Source organism: Macrobrachium nipponense, chromosome 15 (assembly GCF_015104395.2).
Source record: "Macrobrachium nipponense isolate FS-2020 chromosome 15, ASM1510439v2, whole genome shotgun sequence".
Taxonomy (NCBI): Eukaryota; Metazoa; Arthropoda; class Malacostraca; order Decapoda; family Palaemonidae; genus Macrobrachium; species Macrobrachium nipponense.
In genome coordinates this window covers 28,596,176-28,617,901 of record NC_087208.1, presented here as the reverse complement: position 1 = coordinate 28,617,901, position 21,726 = coordinate 28,596,176, and the positions used below count along the sequence as shown (strand labels likewise).

Here is a 21,726-nt window from a genome sequence, read left to right as displayed (position 1 = left end):
ACCTACCTGTTATTCATTTTTACAAAGGATTTATGGAGCATCAATACCTAACATATTTACAGAAATTAACTTAAGAGTGTGAACCAAATAATTTCAACACAAAATAAATCTTAAACATGCTTTTTGTCTGAACAGTACTGGCACACCACAACAAAGCTAAATAATATGACAACCAATTGAACGGCTGTTTCTTGAGCTCAGACTATAAAACCATATTGATGGTTCATACCTTTCTACAAGCAGATGAACATCTGTCACCTTAAAGTAACTTGGATTACCACTAAGCATGCAAATTAATTCTTACATAGCCCATTTTAAATTAATATCTGATAAGTAACAAATGCAAATCTCCAATTAACCTGTTGTTAGTATACAAGTGCATTGTTTCAACTTGAGAGTGTTTATATCAAAATACTTTTAAAACTAGTATTTGACTATCCCAGCAACTAATATACTCTACAATACTGTTCTAAATAAAAATGGAAAAAAAGACACAATTTCTTTCAAACTATATTTTTATTTACTACACATAACAATAATGGAATAAGATATCATTGATCATTCATTACACTGCTATTATCTAAGCCTTTTTCTTCTTAACAAAAGAAATAGCTGGCAAGATGCTGTGATATAATGATATTCCACAAATCTAAAAAAACACAGGAATAAAACAACAGAGAAAAAGAAAACTACTGTATAGGGATTTGCATTACGTATATTACTTATACACACTTCTCATGAAGAATTACAACCAGTGCAGATTAAACAGCTGACCTGGATTCTTCCTCTGAAAGTCTTTGTACAAGAGTGATAAGAAAGGACCAAAAAGGTCTCTGTTCCCATATTTCCCTTTTCTTTCTAGATAAGTAAATTAATTTACAATACAGACAGTCCTCCGGTTTTACAGTGCTTGGCTAACGACATCACTAACCAGATTTTCTGTGATGCTAAGTGATTTTCAGCATCGTAAAGCAGTTTATCGGTTTCAGTAAGCGGTTTATTTGTGCCAATAAGTAGTTTATTGGTGGTTACGATGCTGTAACCGCCATTTATTACCATAATTATTAGTGATTTCTGGTTAGCAGTGCTCGGCTGGGAACAGAGTTCCCCCCTTATAACCAAGGACTGCCTATTCTAATTCTATAAATTTTAAGTTGACAACCCCAAGACTAATAACTAAAGTACTCAACTACTGAAAATTAAGCAATATCAACATTCCTAATTTACAATAACACTACGTATATGTATATGCATACATTATCACTGTTTAGCTTTGCCACTCACATACCATAAAACTAAGTTATACACAAATAACTTTATAACTGCAATATCGCTCTCCTGTAAAGTGTATCATTATTACAATATAATTATGATAACAGTCCTGCAGTTTAACAAGGTACATGTTAATAATTATAACAATGGCAAAATATGGCTTGAGAAATTTCTAAAACTGGAAGAACAGGAGAAAATAACCACAATTTTGTTACATGAGATAATGTTACAAGATCATGTTACAAGTCTCACATTAGTATTTCCTAACAAAAACACAAAAGAAAATACCATACATTCAACTTATATTGCTAAAAGACGTTGTAATTTGTGATGCCTCAAAAGCCTCTTAATCTTTTTAAATTGCTGAATTAAATTGCTATACATACTCCATAAATACCAACATTCAGGTACATACTGTATAACAGACAACTAGTCCAAATAAAACAGTCTTCTATTTTCTTTCTTTCTTTAAATCTTCAGCTGAAAACCCTTATGGATACAGTCAATAGATTATAAACCCAAGAGGAATTCCACAGGAAAATCAGCCTGCAGAGAGACAGAAAGATGGTAAATAAAAAGAAATGAAAAGATACAAAATAAAACCAATACACCTGAAATTTAGGAGACATCAGCAGAGAAAAGGAATGAACTTGCTCCTTGCTTATTTTTGGAAGTCAAAAAGATTTCACAGTCACACTAGACAAACTACTACAGGCAGTCCCCGGGTTACGACGGGGGTTCCGTTCTTGAGACTTTTTGTAACCTGAAAATCGTTGTAAGCCGGAACATCATAAAAAATCCTAAGAAAACCTTACTTTTAATGGTTTGGGTGCATTCAAAACTATGTAAACTGCATTTTGGATTTTTCATAAAAAAATCCTTTAAATATTGATTATTTTGCATTTTTGGTGTCATATTTCTTGTGCCAAATCAGCGCCGTAGGCATCGTAACCCTGGAAATAATTTCTGATGAATATAATTGAAAAGCGCCTTAACCTCGGAACGTCGTAAGCCAAACCCATCGTAACCTGGGGACTGCCTTATTCTACACTATAACTGTAGCCTAGATTAAGCTCCCAGTAAATTTCCTTCGCATAACTCAATGTGAAATGTACACCGAAATCAACATTACCCAATACCAGACTAAAACTGTTATAATTATCAACAAATTTTGTTCAGAAGCCATGATAAAATAGCCACAGTTCTCATTATGTTGGAAATGATGCTATTATTTTGAAGATTTTCAATTATATTACCAACTGACATGACAGAGTAACATATTATAAACCTGAACAACTGAATATAAAATGCAAGTTATAATAAATGTTGGTCAAGTAAAATTATAAACTATACATTATCATCACTTGCTCTAAGGGCTTGTGATGCAAAGGGTCTCTTGTGAAATTCTGAAACTCAGAGGCTTTCCTGTGTTGTCTTCACAAATCTCTACTCATCCCCAGCCTCTCTTCTCACAATTCTTATCCAAGTAACTCTAGGTCTTCCACCTGCTCTGGTACCCACACAGATTCACAGTCACAAACATTGATTTCCATATCAACAGACTATGGTTGGAAAGCCAACAGACAAGTATTTTCAAAATAAACAAACTAAAAAACCGTAATAATAAATAAGCTCTACCAGCCAATATCATGATAGTTCAACACATTCAAACAGTCAAATGCACTTACCACACCATGTATCTTCAAGGCTGGAGTACCTGTATCTTCAACACTCTGAAATATGGTAGACAGTCCCTAAGAAAATGTAATCTATCTTAAATAGTAACTGCAATTTGTCAACATTAAGCATATACATAAATATTTGACTTTTATTTATGAGACTCATTCATTAGGTGGGAGCTATTGTCTCACAAAGCTTCAGAGGTTACTAACCTTGCCATGCCCCATACTGTCTGAGTAAGTTTGATACAGAGACAGATAAGATTGTCCATCAACTTCTGGAAATGTCTGGTTGTTTACATGAGCAAAAGGGAGGATGACTTGTAATTTCCTATACAGCCTGGTATAAACTTAGGTGATAAGGTGCCTGAGTATTTCTGCCGGAACCTTGTTCCAGAAAGATTTACATCAACCCTGGCTCTTCCATGGTAAATAAAAATATCCCCTAGCAGATGGAGAAAATACCTACTACAGTACGTAGATATAAACCTGCATTACTCTACACAGCATAAACCTGAGCACTGACAAGGAAAACGAAAAGTTGTGACCACAGATTGTTTAGATTCATGGTCAGAATATGGTGGGAAGACTATACAAAAGACAAATTAATGGAGAGCTGTGGTATCAAGAAGCCACAAAAAGGATTGTATATATCAAAGATTCAGATGGTTTGGATCAGTGATGAGAATGGATACAGACAGACTCAAGAAATTGCCAGTAAGCAGTTTATCGGCACCAATCCGGTTATGGACAATTTTTGGTTAGCAGAGCTCAGCCAGGAACAGAACCCCCACCATTAACTGGGGACTGCCTATACCAGATAGGAATTCAGGCAAAAAGAACGGAGAACAGATAAGAGTGGAGAGATACTTTATACCTAACCATATAAAATGGAAAAGTCAGACATAAAAATTTATGATGATGATGATGAAGATGATAATCTCTTCTATGTAGGTATGGGAGATACTGCTCGTTAGATAGTAATATCATTGCAATTGTTCTCACCCATGCAGTTCAGAAAAAAACTGAATGCAGTAGTGTGGGTGCATGGTCCTTGACCAGTTTTCACCCGATATACGCACGCGTTGCCAGATCTCACAAGATTCCTTGCTTTTCATCTGCGATTTAACCGGATCTGGCTAAGTGCTAGAAAATTATCCTATTGTTAAGACCGAAGGTTTGTTGGCACATGAACAATGTTATAGTATAATCTACAACTGAAGGGGGGGGAGTTACATCCTCCAGTTGTAGATTTTGGACAATTAACTCTGTTAAATAACCCACCTACACAAAGCCAAACCAACACAAACATGACTTCAGGTTATTTACAGTTAAAGGAGGAAAGAGAGAGGAAAGAATTCTGAAATTTCCCCATTCAAACAAGCTGAAAGCCTACCATGAACCTTTTGGTGACATACCTTCCTGTCCAAATGGAGCTTGTGGAACTATACTGCATGTTGAAAAGTCACCAAAGGTCCAAAGAATAAGGTATACAAGGACTTCAGGGTGATGTCCTTGAAGTAGAAACAGGTGAATCAGGTTTGTCCTCTTAATATGTCTGGTATCAATATACAAGAAACCAGGCTCATCCTAAATAAACAGAACAAAGCAACTCCCTGGATGCTGAGATCTTTTGCACTGGGTATCGAATCATCACTCATGCTAGATGACTGGTATGCTTGTTTGATTACCTCACAAAGCTGGGAGGAAATGGAATTTTTGTTCACTTTCTTTTTCAGCTTGCCAATGGACATGAAAAAGTGTCAACAATTGCCCATGCAACACCAAATATCTCTCGGAACCTTTTCTCAATCTCCACCTAAGAAGTTTCAAAAGAATGGAATAGTTTTGCTCTCAAATCTTGTGTCATGTGAACTCAAAGGTTTCAACTTAACCCAACAACCTCAAAACTGAATGAAATATAATAATTCCATCCCTTCATATACCAAGCAGACTTGCAAGTAAGATCTTTATCTTAAGCCTTTCCCAGGAGCTGAAAAATAACCTACAAGACACTGCAGAGGACAACAAAAATTATACCCACTCTCAAGACCTAAATTCACAGGGTGGACAAGACTGTTCAAAGCTTATAATAAGCATAGAGTATTCTCTTAAAGAAAGAAGAGATCCATGCCCTCTCATCAAAGACCTGCTTCAGGGTAGAACGATAACCCTTTACCATAGAAAAATATGAGTTAATCCCGGCAGAGGAAGAGAAGGAAATCAGCTGCAGAGTGACTTCCTGGAGAAATGTCCCTCTCAAGACACCATTGAACGCTGGCACAACCAACGCAGAATGGGATGACAAAGAGGAGTATGCCAAGGAGAGATGTCTCTTAGAGCCTTAACCAGAAGAGCCAGCAGATTGGGGTACCACATGACTGGGGGCCAACAAGGGTTACCCTGATTCTTGGTGTGAGATAGCACAGGAATCTTGGTGGTCACAGAAGAGTTGAAGCGTGTCTACCAAAGTTGATTGGGTCTGGCACCAGAAAGGAGAACACCAGGAAATTCCAGTTAAAATTCCTTTGATGGATAGGTTGATCAACAGTGTTCCCAAAAGCTTGAAGAACAAGTGTTCCGTAAACTTGAAGAACCTTTCCACTAATTAAGATGTAGGACCACTTGGTGCCTACAACCTACAACCTTGCAACTGATCTGGTCCACCAAGATATTTTTCCTGCCCAAATCTGGCAGGCAGTTTGACAGATTAGCAGTCTACCAACTCATGCACTTGATGTGCCAAATTGTAGATTATTGCCAAGCAGTTTAACCAGAACACTGAGCTAACTTGCAATGGGGATAGGAACTGTCCCCAAAAGCCTGTTGATGTATGACACTACATTGTGTCCCTCATGCTCCTGGACACCACTGAGTGACAATCAATCTGTCTTGGAATGCTCACAACACCAGCAACACCAACTGCATTTTTAAAACAGTGATACCCAATTGAGCATCTGAAGAGCTTACCAGGCACTACAGGCATATATCCCAAACAACCTTTAAAGGGGGCCGGCCGGCTAATGCCCTTTTTTAAGGACAGGACTTTGATATTCATACCACTTAATAAGGTGACTTGGGACATCTCCAAACCGCATATGATTTTCGCCTCTGACCTCCGGTTTTGTGACGCCAGGGCGATTTATCCCGAAAATAACCATTTTTCAAATTCTATCTCCTCCCTTGATATTTAATATTAAGACCTGGGATTACTACCATATATAGACCTGATGTAGACCTCCAATCGAATGGAGAGTTTTTTTTTCTAAAAGTCATTTTTTTGCTAGATATGAATTTTTCAATATGGTAAAAAAATAAACCCTATAAATCAGGAGAAAAAAATTTATAAAAAAAAATACGAAACAAAAATTGGAAAAAAGGGCTCTATTTGATTGTTCTATAATGTCTTTTTGAGTTATATACCAAATTCCAATGTTATAGCTTTAAAACTAAGTGAGAAGATAGATTTTGAAGGTCAATAAGTATAGTTTTGAGATACGGGCGTTCAAAGTTTTCCTTCGTATTTCTATAAAGACAATGTTAATAAATAATGATCATTATGAATGTATATTTCTTTTTTGTGTATTAATAAACCAAAACTATTTTATTTATCATAATTTAATCATAAATGATGATCCCTTTGCTCATATATCGCAGCCTGGGCACTGCTTGAGGCAAGATGGGGCACTCCTTCCTACGCAATTCTCTCTCCCCCCTTCACTAACTCGGCTTATTACAGCGAATTTTCTTCTTTTGTATGTTAGCGAGATGTTTTCCTTGTATTTTCCTCTTTGGCATGATGAAATTCTTGCCCGGAACAAAGATAAACAAACGTAAATGCAAGAGAATGCCAAGAGGTGAAACTCGAAGGCGTACTCTTTTTTTTACAAAGACAATTTAATAAATCATGATTATTATGAATTTCATATTCCATTTTGGGTATTAAAAACCAAAACTTTGTTATTTATCATAAATGAAGATCTCTTTGCTCAAATATCGTAGCCTTGGGCACAGTGTGACGTGTGCTGTCAAGCAAGACGGGGGCGTTACTAAGCAACCCTTACTTCGCAACCCACCCCTCTCTCTTCACTAACTACGCATATATTATGATATTCTGTAATAATACTTGAGCGATTTTTCTTCGCTAACTACGCATATATATGATATTCTGTAATAATACTTGAGCGATTTTTCTTCGTCTGTATGTTAGCGAGATGTTTTCCTTGTCTTTTCCTCATTGGCATGATGGAATTCTTGCCGAAACATACATAAACATACATAAACGCAGGCGAATGTCAGAGGTGAAATGGAACGTGTAGACTACTTGAAGTCTGTGATCGCACTAAATCAGGACTGGACTTGGTACTGAGCCTGAAGTCTCCTTCTCGACTTGGGGAATGTCTATAGATGCCATTTCTCCCAATTTCTTTGACAATAATGATCAAAATTTACGATAATAGAAGAAATATTGCATTTTCTTGTACGGATCAATGTTTTAGGCTTATTGAGTTACGTTAACTAATTACCCTGTAACTACGAAAGTAAGAGGAATTTTGACGAAATATTTCGTATACGTATTCTCAATTGCCATATGAAGCTCCATGAATTTTTTCATGACTTTGCATTTTTCGCCCTATACCACCATATATAGGGGTTCCAGCCGGCCCCCTTAAAGCTTTCAAGAAAAGATGCACCTCTATTGGTAGTGGTAGTAGTGGTGGTAGTAGTGGTGGTGGTGGTGGTGGTGGTGGTGGTGGTGGTGGTGGTGGTGGTGGAGATGGAGAGGTTGTTGTTATCAACTAAATACTTCAGATCACCTTTCATATCCTGGCTTTGGGATGTTGTATGTATAAAGAGTTCAAGTTGAAGGATCAATGCTGCTTTATATACCAGTGATGTGAGCCTGTGGGACATGAGCTTCAAAATTGGTGACAGGGTATAACTAGCCAAAGCCAAGGACAGGAACTACCATTAGCTTTGTTGATCTGAGTCTACAAGATAGACACCCACTGCTACTGTACTGATCACCCTTCCCAAGTTTAATTGCTATTTGAGCTGGACACTGGACTTCTTCCAGTTCACCACAATCCCCATATCAAGACAAAAAGAGTGAAAACAATCTCAAGCCTGAAGTAACTGTACCTCTGAAGATACCAAGATCAACCATTTTTCAAGATAACGCAACAGACTTATCTTGAACAAAATGGGCACTAACTGTAACTAAGGAGAACACACACAAACCTGAATGGCTGTTCAATTTGAAGCACAGGGTCTTAAACTGAACGACAGTCCCTTTGCAAACAAAGCAAAGACACTTTCTGCAGTGCTAATGGATGGGTACTATCTGGAAATGCATCCTTCTGGTCCACAAAAATAAGTAGCCCCTCTGAAGGAAATAGATGCCTGGACACTGATTATCCATGACTTCTGGGGTATCTTTTTTCAGCATGGCCCTTACCTCTGCTGACAAGACCTGAGCTTAAAGGTGATTCTGGGGGTATCAGTAATTGAGACAAGGGAAAACTGGGTGCCCATGAAGGGAAGTCTGTAATATTTCAAAATACAGACTACCCACGACTCCCTTCCCTAATGCTGCCACATAGCCAAATGCCACAACATGCACGCTACAACTCATGGAAGAAAGAAAGAAGGATTAGCAACCTCTGGCACTGTAGTGAACAGTCTAGAGACAGGATCAATAGCAAGCACACATGAGCAGGCCAGGTCTGATCTCTTGAGGAATTCATGCTGGTGATTGGTCATCCACCTTTGCAAAGAATGGTGCCTGCAGGAATTCTTAGGGGACCTCCTACAGGGAGAAGGCTTCTAGGGCTTCTTCCTGTCCCTACATTTGTCTGGAGACTGGAAGGGGTTGGAAAAGGAAGAAGTGAAAGCAGAGGAAGAGGAGGAAAGATGTGGGAAAGGCGCAATAGCATTTCAATGCTTAGTTCATACTTAAAATCTCAAGCCTGAAGTAACTGTACCTCTGAAGATGCCAAGATCAACCAGACAAGCTTCTGGGAAGATCCAGGAAGTCAAAAAAGCAGCAGCAAAATGCCAGCAGAGTTCTTCCTTAAGCAGGGAGACAAAGTAGTAACACATTGGTTAATGCCAAATGTAACATTATGACCTGTGGGTCCTATTCTTTCACCATATAGCTAATAGAACAAGATGCTTTTTCTCAAGTCTGACTATTCTCTCCCATTCCAGCCAAATTAAATGGATGTTATCACCAAAATAAAAGCAATAACACAGGAACTAACACTTAAAATGTGACTACTCTAAATTTTCAGTCTAGCAAACTCTCCTCATTTCACTCAGGGACCAGTGCAACCAATGTAACACTACGTACTTTGCATTTTTATTTATTATTTAGTGAAACATATACTAAAAGCATCAGCTAATACTCTTCCTTCAATATGCTCCCCCACCTCCAAACAAAACCACAGTGCACTCAAAAATTACAAATGTCTAGTGTTACACAAAGAAAGAAAACTTATCATATATACAGTATATTCAGAAAAGTGCATAATATCTGAGCTACAATAATATTCAACTGGGGTATGTCGAGGGATGGCCAAAGAGCATGAAACCACTAAATGATTTAACAAACATTAGAATGAAAAATGATAAATATGAAGGTAACACTCACAATTACAGTATGGTATTTAAAAATACATACAACAAACTAGTCATTTGGTAAAAACATGAGATATATTCCATCATAACCAGTCACCAAAACAATTGGAATGTTCACATGCTCCATGAGAACAAAAGAGAGCATAATGTTTTATCTTATAAAAATAACTGTTCATAAAATACTTGCCTTAAAGCAAGATGAACAAGTACGAAAACTTAATTTACAAAACATACATATGTATTTTGATGAAGTAAAAACAGACAAAAATTTCAAGAACTACATATAAAAATAACAACAAAAACACAATTTATAAAAAATATATTCTGTCACATATAATGTTTATATACATAAATTATTTTCAGTAAATACCTCTTTAAGGTCCTGCCAAATATTCCACGTAATATCTTACGTTAGCAATGACAATTCAAAATTGTACCACCTAATCAGTCTATAATAAGATATAAAAATAACAGCTAAATAAACTAAAATCTGTCAATGCAGATTTAAATAAAAACTACCATTATCATTTTCTTAAATTAACCTTAATACGTACACTAAAATACTAACAATACCATGCATTTCAGATCAGGAACTACTGATCCTCTAAATTTTCCAATATACATATATAACATTTTTTAAAACACTATAATATAGAAAATACTGCAAGCAATAGTATTCTGAAAAATCAATAATTACCATGTTATAGCAGCAGGATCAGTTCATATTAATGAGCATTATTTCATTCCTATTCCGACTCGGATATTTTTCTATCTAATTTTAGCATTTAAATAAATTTTCATATTTCTTGGGTAGAGTACTATTTCTTTTATATAATTTTTTTTTCAAATTTCTAATTACAAAAAATGCCAGTTAATATATTTATCCAATATATGGTCACTCTGATTTTTTTTTAATGCATTCATGTCCCAAATTATAATGCCAATAGCTTTCATAAACCAACATGCAAAAATACAGAAGCTATCTTCATTGAAAGATTCTAACAAGTGTGTTTATATCATATAAAAATAAATTTTTTTTAATAATTTCCATGTTCCATTCCTGTACCTCTTACCTAGATTTACTCCTTAAAAGGCAGGAATTAAGCAAACAAAGTTTGCACTTGAGAGAAAATCAAAGATCTCCACTGACAACTGGAGGGACTGGTTTGTCCATACCTTACTAGAATAGTATAGGAAGCACAACTGAATAGATCTAGAATGTGAGTAATGAAAACATGTCCCCCTAAATCATACCTTGATTCTTTCCTGGAACCCACAGTGCCTTTAGACAGTCCAAGAGTGTCCGCTGTTCCTTCTCTATTTGCTCATTCTAAGTGAGTGACTATGACCACAACCAGATGCTAATGTTAAAGAATATTTTATCTGAAGTCACTTCTTTCACTGCTTTGTCAGTTACTAATACTCCTCAGTGGGTTGTTACTTGTAACTATCATGATCCACTCATGAACTCCAAAGGTCATCATGTCCCTAGAATGGTCTCTTGTATCCACCTCCAAATTGGACTCAATCAACATAATCATGTCAAAGAATGCTGAGGAAAAGTTGTCATTTTTGCTCTCTCAATCTCTATTCACTTATTCATTTTTCCTTGCATGCTGGTCAATGAACCTGATAGGTAAGCCAGAGGGTGCCCACTAGTGACAAGTAGTACCTAATCAATGGAAAACTTTGATTGCCATTTAGTAGAAACTCAGCACTCACCTAATTTTCAATTCTTTACCAGTCAAACATACAGTGTTCAAGTTCCATATGTATTCTAAACTCAATGACACTATAAAGCATAGTGAAAAGAAAGTCATATTAGCTGTACTGTACTTCACTATGAAAGAATACGTACTATACTTTTACTAGTAGTCAACAGACCATTTACCTTTATTTCAAGTCCACTCTCACTCTGTGGAACCTGTGCCAAAAAACTTTGGTATTGAATATCCCTGAGCTGTCCTGTAAAACTATATTTTTCTACAAATACCTTGGTTGAGTGACTGAATACGTTTTAAATTTTTTCAATGCCCTAAGGCCAATGAGACAGATGACACAATGTCTCTTTCTAGCTCCAGAAAATAAAAAGTAGGAAGACCTACCTCTCAAAAAAAAAAGGGGAAGAAAGCTTATGCGAAGAAAAATAAGTGGATGAGAATACCACAGCTTGGCAGTAGGGGGAAAAAATACTACATTACATTTTTCATAAATGTTGCCACACTAACAGTTATTTAAACAGTAATATATCAATCTGCCCATAAATTCAACACTTTAAAAATTTCAAAATAACCACAGTAAGTTATCTTATTAACATCCAACAAACAATATTTTCATCTTTTGCAAATTTCATCAGTAACATTCAAATAACAACCTGACACAGTGATGAAAGTGTTCCAGCACTTTCATTATCAAAATACCAGTAGTCAAGTGTTACGACAACATGGATAAATTCAGTGAAATCTATACACCATCTACCACTACAGAAAAGCTACCTTACATTGACATTTTGAAGTACATTCCAACAACAGTAAAGACTATTTAAAGGACATAAACTGTAGGCAGTTTCCACAAATGTCAAACATCAGGGGTAAAGCAAAATTCTCATTAACCTTCAATTTTAAATTTGGAGAAAATTCTGATTTTTGGAAAACAGTAAATTACCCATACAACAATACATTTACAGCGTTAATTTGCAACTAACTAATTTCCAGTCATTCTCTCATTATAAATATACTACTGCAAAAAACTGCCATCTAATATAATTTGATCATTATAAATTGAATTCTGCATTAAAAATTGAGAAGCCCCACATTTCTGTGAAAGTTTGTCACGTGCAATATTGCAAACTTATGTCCACTGATATGGAAAGTCAATACTTTCTTACATTAAACCATTTAAAAAGTTAAACCTCTGAGCAAGTGTATAACACAAATAATTATTTGAAACAGCACCACACAAGAATGGCATCAACACAATATGTGCAGGGATGTTTGTACAGACCTCATGGCAATGTATAAAATTTACAATGAACACTACATGGCTTAAATTCAAAGTCTAACTCTACTGAATGACATGACTGACTTCTACATCTAAACAACCATTACGTACAACAACACGACACGATGAAATGTTAAGACTAAACTACGTTATCAATGAGAAATAGATAAATCAGATTTATGTGAGAACACTTATGAAACTGCATCATAAATATTCAAAGCTGAATTTATTTTCAGGGTGGTGTTCCGTTAAGGGATAATTTAATTAATAAACCCTTTTCTTATGAATACCAAAAACTTATCAATAAGCTAATTTCAAGTATGTAGTACTAAAATTATTTTTATGATATTACATTAAAATTAAAAGATAATGCTGTCATATACAAAAAATTGTTCTTACATTAAAATAAAAAAACATGCTACCATATACAAAAAATTGTGTTCTCTCATTAAACTTAACAGAAAATGCTGTCATATACAAATAATTATCAAAATTATGTTGCTGTAATTCATCATAAAAAAAGTCTGAACATATATATATTCCAAATGCAAGGTAGTATTATATACCAATTTCACTTTAGTGGACTCCCTTAATTTTCCCATAACAATATAATTTGGATGCCAAAAAGACTACATATATAATAAAAATGTTTCTGACAGTTAGTTAGCAAAATCATTATTGTTAATAACTACAGTACTGCAATGCCAACTACATCATTACAATTCTCTGGTCAGATCAAAGAAAAAACCTGACATAAATTACTGCAACTTTCCAGTATTAGATCTAATATAATTCTACAACAAACTTAAATTCCAGAACGACAGGTGTCTACTTCTTGAACTAGGTTGTGAAACCTGTGCCAGATGCTCAGACTCCACATACATACCGTTCCTCCTGCTCGGTGAAACTGAGACTCCTGAAAGGTAAAAGGCATAACTGTTTTGTTGTACTTTATTCTGCCGGAAACAGAAAGGGACTGCTAATCATTCAAACTAATTTAACAGATTTCACTTTGTTGAGGAATTTTTACTCTCAATCATATTTCATCCTGAAACAGTTTCTCTTGTCAGGATTCAGTAAGTCTCTAATTACTTTTTTTAAAGTAACAACATATTATCTTCCCTTTATCTAAACATGAAAAAGCTGAATTTAATGCAAAATTTATAGAAAATCCTCACGTCTTAAGCAACAAGACTTGTAAAAATGAAAACTTAAACCATTTGCCTTACTTGTCGTAATAAAAAATTAAACCATTTGCCTAACTCATGGTGAACTAATACAAGGCAAGCATACAATATAATTATGTAATATATAAATATCAGGCACAAGAAAACAAACACAAAAACTTACCATTCGATTAATGTCACCAATGCATACATAAGGTTGGTCTGGTTCAGCAGCAACAGCCCATTTGCTGTGATCTTTATGAGTTGAGAAACTTGTAGAGGCAGCCCTCACTAAAATACTTTCAGCATTCTCTACCCTGTTGAAAAATGACAAATTTTTAACTAATTTGTATTTTTCATAACTTACAAACCTGAGGTCTTAACATTAGGATAAATACTCAGCGCCACCTGGAAACCGGTAAAGTTTAAAATAATTGTGTACGCAAGGGACTATTGGCATCTGTGCTTGGTCACGAGACATGTGGAGCCACCCACATACCCCTCATTAACTCGTGACCCCGTTAGTTATTCTTGCAACCCAGGTTAGTTGATAGAGGGGTGGTTAGAGGTGGGCCTTTGTATGTTAAGACCTCAGGTTTGTAAGTTATGAAAAATACAAATTAGTTAAAAATTTGTCATTTGTTCATATACGACACAAACCTTCGGTCTTAACATTAGACTAGACTTACTCTTGGTGGGAGGTAAGTACTATTAACCAACTGGGAGTTTGCCACCTTTAATCAGTTTTCTGAATACTAGAATTCTACGAAACAATTGACCAGTATTTCCGAATCTAAGACATACTGTATGAATATTACGTATAGTCAAGACATACTGTATGAATATTATAGAGTCAGACTTCTAGGTTTTACACAATGTCATAGTTCATTGCGTCCGAGGAAGATAAGAAGACCTGTTCACCTAACAAACCAATCCATCCACTCATGTAGGTTTGTTATCATTCCTCTCCCCCTTGCTAAACAGAGGAATGCCCTGCTACTGATAGGTATCTTACTGATACTAACCCTAACAGTATGGCCACTTCACTCCCCTGTACCTTGTCCATTTCAGCTTATGACGGTACTCCCTTCTTACTGCCCTAAGTAAAGAAGGAGACAGAAATTTGAAAAGGAAGGAGGACAGTTAACTCCTCCATTGCACATTCATACCATCATCTTAGACAAGATACCAATTGACCCGCCAGGGGTACTGGATGAGTTACACACCATTTGTTGAGCAGCCACCAAAGGACCCAAGGAAATTGTGTTCAAGGACCTCTGGGCAACCTTATAAATATACAGGAAATTGAAAGTGGGTTTTCATAACAAAGAACCCACTCTCAAATTTCAATGAACAGACTCCTTAACGTTGATCAATTTTGAGCTTCGATACAGTCACAGACCAACCGTCACGATCATTTTAACAGATATGTTCTAAAATGCCAGACAGCCCATATTCCTCTGATGACCTACTCTTCTGTATAACCTCATTGGTACAACTTGAAAAACAAGGAGTAGGCTTAACCGATCGCCTCTGTTTGGCCTGTTCATTTACGTCTACCACCTTAAAGTTCTAGGTGACGTAGTTCTTTCTATAATGACAGAGTACTTTGACAAGATAAAGCCGGTCCTGCTGAAGGTCTCTCACACATACTCACACCGCACTGAGTATGACTAAGAACTGTATCTGTTATCATGACCTGTGCTGCATTGACTCATTATCCCGGATTCTGGGGCAAATTGGAACTGATGTTCCTAACTACATTTGAGTATACGTCAAAACCCTGGTTATTGAGTACTCCCACTCTACCAAGGTCAGAGGAAGACCCCCATCCACGGTCAGTTTCCTGTAACGTGACTGATGTATGTGCCTGGTGGTAGTCTGTCAAGTCTACCCTGATACAGAGTATGTTTTCACTTATCAGATTGGAGTTCTTATGTGCCCCATCCAGTTCACTGCTCCTTATTAATCTGAAGATTACTCAGTGTGAAGCGATATTCACATAGCCAATCACCAGTCCAATGTATATCACCATACATGTAAACATGTAATTACAGAGACTACGACTTACTACACGATGAGTACCCCGACGTCAAAACCGTCAAAGAAAATATCAGGGCGTTTATCTGCTTCTTGTGATATCCAGGAAGTCTCGCAGCATGAGAAGGCTTCATGTTCACATACCCAGGAATTCCAAACAACAAATTGAAAACAACAGGGGCAAACTAAACCGGCTTTAAAAGGACGGAGCAATGCACATTCTCACTTAAGGGTATCGGCGGGGTTGGGTGGTTAATTTTGAGTGACGGTGTTCAAACTTGCACAGGTGTTACCTCTAGTTTGACTAAAGATGCACACAAAATTTCAGGTGAATTAAATAATAACTCTTTTTTTAACAAATATTTTTCTTTAAAACATAGCATTTTTTATTTGTTTTTCAAAGTATGTCTCCTTCCTCATTTATCATTCAATTTAAAGAAAAAAGTAATAGTAGAAAATGTAATACCTATCAAATAAAACGGCAAACTCAGAAACCCAATATGTGATGTGTGCTATTTAAAAAAAAATATTTTAAAAAATTCAATAAAAAAAAACCCCTAAAATTATGTATTAGATATTGGTAAATAAAATTTTGAGAATTTGAATGTAGAAAATGTATGTTTTGAGAAAAACGCAGTTAAAGTTTGCTAACCATTTATTTTGCTTTCAGAAGCATATAAAGTTTCTTGGAAAAGCCTACATGGCATCTGTTTCCTTCTTTTTTATAAGAGATATTTATTCCCTCCCCCCCCCCCCCCCCCAAAAAACAAACATTTATCACTTAAAGAAATTAGTTTATATTTTATTTTTGGGGGGGTTATCATAGAACGCCACTCTACTCTTGTGCTGCCAAGTTTTTAGAAGGCTAATGAGCCCCTCATTCATATCCTCCTTTTGATGTTCTTTGCTTCTTTTGCTTTCTTGAATGCATAGCAGACCTTTGTTTCCTGGTCTTCTCTTTCATCTGAAGGCCTTTCAGGTTTTCTCCTGTCGTTTTTCTCATTATAGGCAGCAATGAACTTGGTGCATAGCCGATATCATGTTCCATTGCAGCAATATGTTTTGATATTTAAATGAAGCTGTTGTTTCACCGATATCTTCTGTTTTCACACTTTCAGATGGCATCTCACACTTACACTTAAGTTTCAAGTCAACATCAAAACTGTTTTTATCAATTTCAAGTGTTATATGTATTGCTGTCACACTGCCCGCAATACGTCGAACTAAAAGCGTCTTTTAGAGCTCTCAAGGGTAATGAAACTATTTCTCCATCATTGCTTACACTCAGAACGTCTTCTTTTTCAGTCATATAACTTCTCAATAAAAAAACTCCTTAGGTTGGCTCCTGATAAAACACGGACATCACCTGCTACGTCAGGGACGGCAATTACATCTTGAAAATGCTCATTCTTTTCCTCTTCCCCCTCCTCATCATCAGATAACTTCAAAACAAAGTCGTCGGTGCCATCATCATCATCATCTTGATATATTTGTGCAAGGGAATAATAGATTTCCCTCGGAGCTTCGTAATAGGAAGTATTTGGCATCTCTTCAGCACACATGGCAGGTGGCGACATGTGAGAAGCTACATTAGCTCTCTATACTTTTAGTTTCAAGATAAGTTTTGATATTATGAGAACTTGCTTCCCTTCGTTTACTAAACTTCTTTTTTGGCATGTTACTAGTATATATAATACGCAATTGATGTCTAAAAGTCTGAGGAAGTGTTGCAATTGATTGAAAATAACAAATACACGATTGCACAAAAAAAAATACAAGAATTCTCTTGAGAGACAAGTGGCTCTCGTAATTCAGTCATGGGAAGAGTTGCCATCTCTATCAGGAAAACATATTGTACGGCATACGAAACAAAATGCAATGAAAAGAAACTCAAATACTTAAAGAATGAATGGAAAATGAAATAGTAAAACCACCCCTAACAAGACCTTTAATTCTCTACTTGGAAGTGGCCTTTAAATTGGACTTTAAACCATTTAAAAAGCTTCGTACCAATATTATCTTACGTGTGGTAATGGCTGGGACCCAGATGTATGGAAATATGACGATAACTCATTTTCACGAATTAGAGCCAATTTCGCCAAAATTACAGGCCGACGATACCCTTAAAGGCGGTAAGAAAATAACTAACGGAGTCACGAGTTAATGAGGGGTATGTGGGTGGCTCCACATGTCTCATGACCAAGCACAGATGCCAATAGTCCCTTGCGTACACAATTATTTTAAACTTTACCGGTTTCCAGCTGGCACTGAGTATTTATCCTAATGTTAAGACCGAAGGTTTGTTTCATATATGAACAATAACACATTCTTGCAAAACCTGGATAACCAATGGCAAAACCATATATTTGTCACTGTATATGAAGAATGCATTCTCTTGATCCCCATGGTCCATCCTTGAAAAGGATATTGAAAATGATACATGACATACTGTGCCTGTTCAACCTGCAATCAGTAATAACAAGGCCACCGAGTCAACAAAATGATTACTTTTGCCATTTTTTTCTGCCATTATGTATCATTTTAGAGAATAACTTTTTTTCACACATACTATTTATAATTAATCCTTTTGTTTAATATGAAATTGTCCCACTTGCTTCAGTCCTTCTAAGGAAAAACAGAAAGAAAATACAATTTTGCCATCTGACCCATAGGCTTCAAGATACTGGCAGGGTTGAAAGCAGGAACTCACGTTACTTATCATAAGTCATATGTTTGAGTAATAAAATTTTTCTTTAAAAAAAAATTGATAACACCCATTGCTTATAACTCAGCTGAGTATTAAGCTATTTTAACATTTGCAACAGCCTATAAAAAATTCTGACCAATAATCTAGGAAACTTGCCTCACCTCTGGCACAGAAGACCAAATGTTGTCTAATGAAGTTATTAATCAGATCTAATGCCTAATTTACCAGAAAATATCTCCACAACCACACTTGTCCATAATGAATTTCTCCCTCGAAAACACTCCTGGTCAATTAAAATTTTACAGGTGGATACTTTAAATAATAAAATGATTGAACTTACTTGTAAGTAGAATTACATGAAGGAGGAAGAGGATCCGGCCCATTCCTCCAAGTTTCCACAACAAGGTTAGTTTCAAGAATTGGGGCTACTAATCCAGCATATAAATCTGTGAATTTGAAAGGAAAAATGTATGAGGATATAATCAATATTTTTTAATGGATGTTACTACGCAATAATAGTAAATAATGTTTCAAATATTTTTCATGAGAAAATACACTATCTTTGGCACTGGAAGTTAATATCTAATACGGTAAAAACTTTCATTTACAGTCTACGTATACAGTACATCCTTAATTCAAGACTATGATTCATAAGAAATGGCAAAAACAAAAAAATCACCTAGAGTAATTACTATGGTTTTTTTTATATAAGGAATTTTAACAGGAACAAGGAAATCACCTTCCTTCAACATGAGAAACTGAAAACTAAGCTAAAGAAATGTCTTACCCTGGTCGTATTTCCTGTACTTGGCAAAAGATGTAAATGTCTTCCCTTGTTTAGATTTGAGCTGAGTAATTCGGTACCATGGAAGGGAGTCAGGATGCTCACCATCGATGACTTTTGTCAAAGTTGGGAACCGCTCTATTAAAGAGGCTGGCATACTGGATGCATATATGAAGGGTTCATTCTGAATTAGCTGCCCACCTGTCATTTACACAAGAAATGGCTGAATATATTTTTTAGTATCCTAAATACAGTACTACAAAGACAATTCATTATATTCAAAAAGTCACCCTAACAACAAATAACAGCCCTTCTTCAGCTCTGTAACAAGCTAGAAGAGGCTATTGTCATGGTAATCGCTCTATAGCGAAGAAACATATATTAAAGGAAAGGAAAATGTATCTCCTTCGAGTAGGTCTACAGGAAGGAGGCATTCCCGCATGTGTTTGAGGCGTCTGTTCTCATGATTGTTCGAGAATACTATGGTATTTTGTGGAACTCCAGCACACGGCCGTCATTAGAAATGCCACATTTTGAGTATGACGTAACATTTCATTGAGAGCCTTCTAAAAAGTTCCTACCGAGGGATGGTGATGTTCGCTGGTTATACCCACCCTTTCAGCCCCACCCCAAGATCGATGTATATATAAGTAGTATAGGACTCTGAGGAGGTAGAAAATCAGATAATCAGAGATAAGAGAAGAAGGAAGAGACGAAGGATAAGAGAGGAAATGGACGCACGAGAGAAAGTGGGAAAAGAAACAAATTCCGTAATCAGAGAGAGAGAGAGATCCCGACGTTGAGTAACCCTTTCAGAGAAAAAACATCCTACAAGTGGTTTTGGGGAGTAACCCGCCCTTCAAGTTTCAAGACTAAGGCATTCCTTCCTGCTGTGCGAGGATAAGAAGCAGTCTGAAGTTTCTACTGTCCCCTTTTGTGAAGCCCTCACTTCAAGCACTGATTTCAACAGCTGCAAAGCTGGCCAGCAAGTATTTCTTTACCACACTTTTTCCCCCTTTTTACATATTGTCAGATTTAATTTTATGTAAATAGGAGAAACCATTCTGTATTTATCTTTGTGAATAAGCTTGCAAATAAACTGTTCTGTTTGAGTTTCTTTCATACTCCTATCCCGAGTTTCAATTTGTTATGGAGCTGAATATCCTGGCTAGGTCGCCAACTGTTATGGATCGTGAGTCCATTCAGGTTCTTCATTATAATAAACAAAAAGGATTCAACACCAACAATTGAAACTCGGGATATGAATATAGAAAGAAACTCAAACAGAACAGAAGTTTATTTACAAGCTTATTCACAAAATACAGAATGGTTTCTCCTATTCACATAACAAAATTAAATCTCACAACATGTAAAAAGGGGGAAACAGTGCGGCAATGAAAACTTGCCGGACAGTTTTGCAGCTGTTGAAATCAGTACTCGAAGCGAGGGCTTCACAAAAGGGGACAGTAGAAACTTCAGACGGGTCTTATCTTCGCACAGCAGGAAGGAATGCCTTAGTCTTGAAACTTGAAGGGCAGGTTACTCCCCAAAACCACATGTAGGACGTTTTTTCTCTGAAAGAGTTACTCAACGTCAGGATCTCTCTCTCTCTCTCTTTCTGACTATGTTATTTGTTTCCATTCCCACTCTCTCTCGTGCATCCTCTTCCTCTTTTATCCTTCATCTCTTCCTTCTTCTCTCATCTCTGATGATCTGATTTTCTACTTCCTCAGTCCTATATATATATATATACGTCGATCTCGGGGTAGGGCTGAAAGGGTGGGGCATAACCAGCGAACATCACCATCCCTCGGTAGGAACTGGAGTTCCACAAAACACCAAAGTATTCTCAAACAATCATGAGAACAGACACCTCAAACACGTGCGGGAATGCCTCCTTCCTGCAGACCTACTCGAAGAGGATACATTTTCCTTTCCTTTAATATATGTTTCTTTGCTATGGAGCGTTTACCATGACAGATATGTAATATAAGCTGAAATACTGTACATGAGACATTCAGTAATTTTATTTTTATCACACAGCACTATAAAAGTAAAAGTAAAATAAAATAGATGTAAAGCATTCTGCTTCAACAATAAATACAAAAATATTTGCTGAAAAAATAGTTTGGGTAAAATAGATGTAAAGCATTCTGCTTCAACAATAAATACAAAAATATTTGCTGAAAAAATAGTTTGGGTAAAATAGTGAGGCTCTTAGGTTTAACCTTTGAATGCATAAGGGCAAACTGTCATTATCATTCTTTTAGAAAAGAATATCGAATTTAGGCCAAGCTCTGGGACCACCAAAAGGGAAATTACCAATAAGAAGGTCTGAAAGGTGTAACTGGAGGAAAACTTCAGTTGAACTGTTAGAAAGTGGAAAGTCATATGAAAGAAAGAGAATATATGTACATACGTATAAGTGGAGGTAGTAAA

At 36.2% G+C, this 21,726-nt stretch overlaps 1 protein-coding gene across 1 annotated transcript in view; it reads right to left on the bottom strand.

Annotated features, from left to right (window-relative positions):
- Positions 1-507: 507 nt before the first annotated feature.
- Positions 508-21,726, bottom strand: part of LOC135227056 (deoxyribonuclease-2-alpha-like) — an 86,454-nt gene continuing 65,235 nt past the window's right edge. Inside the window, 4 exon segments of the mRNA XM_064266868.1 lie at positions 508-13,506; positions 13,941-14,073; positions 18,844-18,949; positions 19,291-19,488. Of these exon segments, the coding sequence (XP_064122938.1) occupies positions 13,396-13,506; positions 13,941-14,073; positions 18,844-18,949; positions 19,291-19,488 (548 nt within the window). The 3' untranslated portion in view covers positions 508-13,395.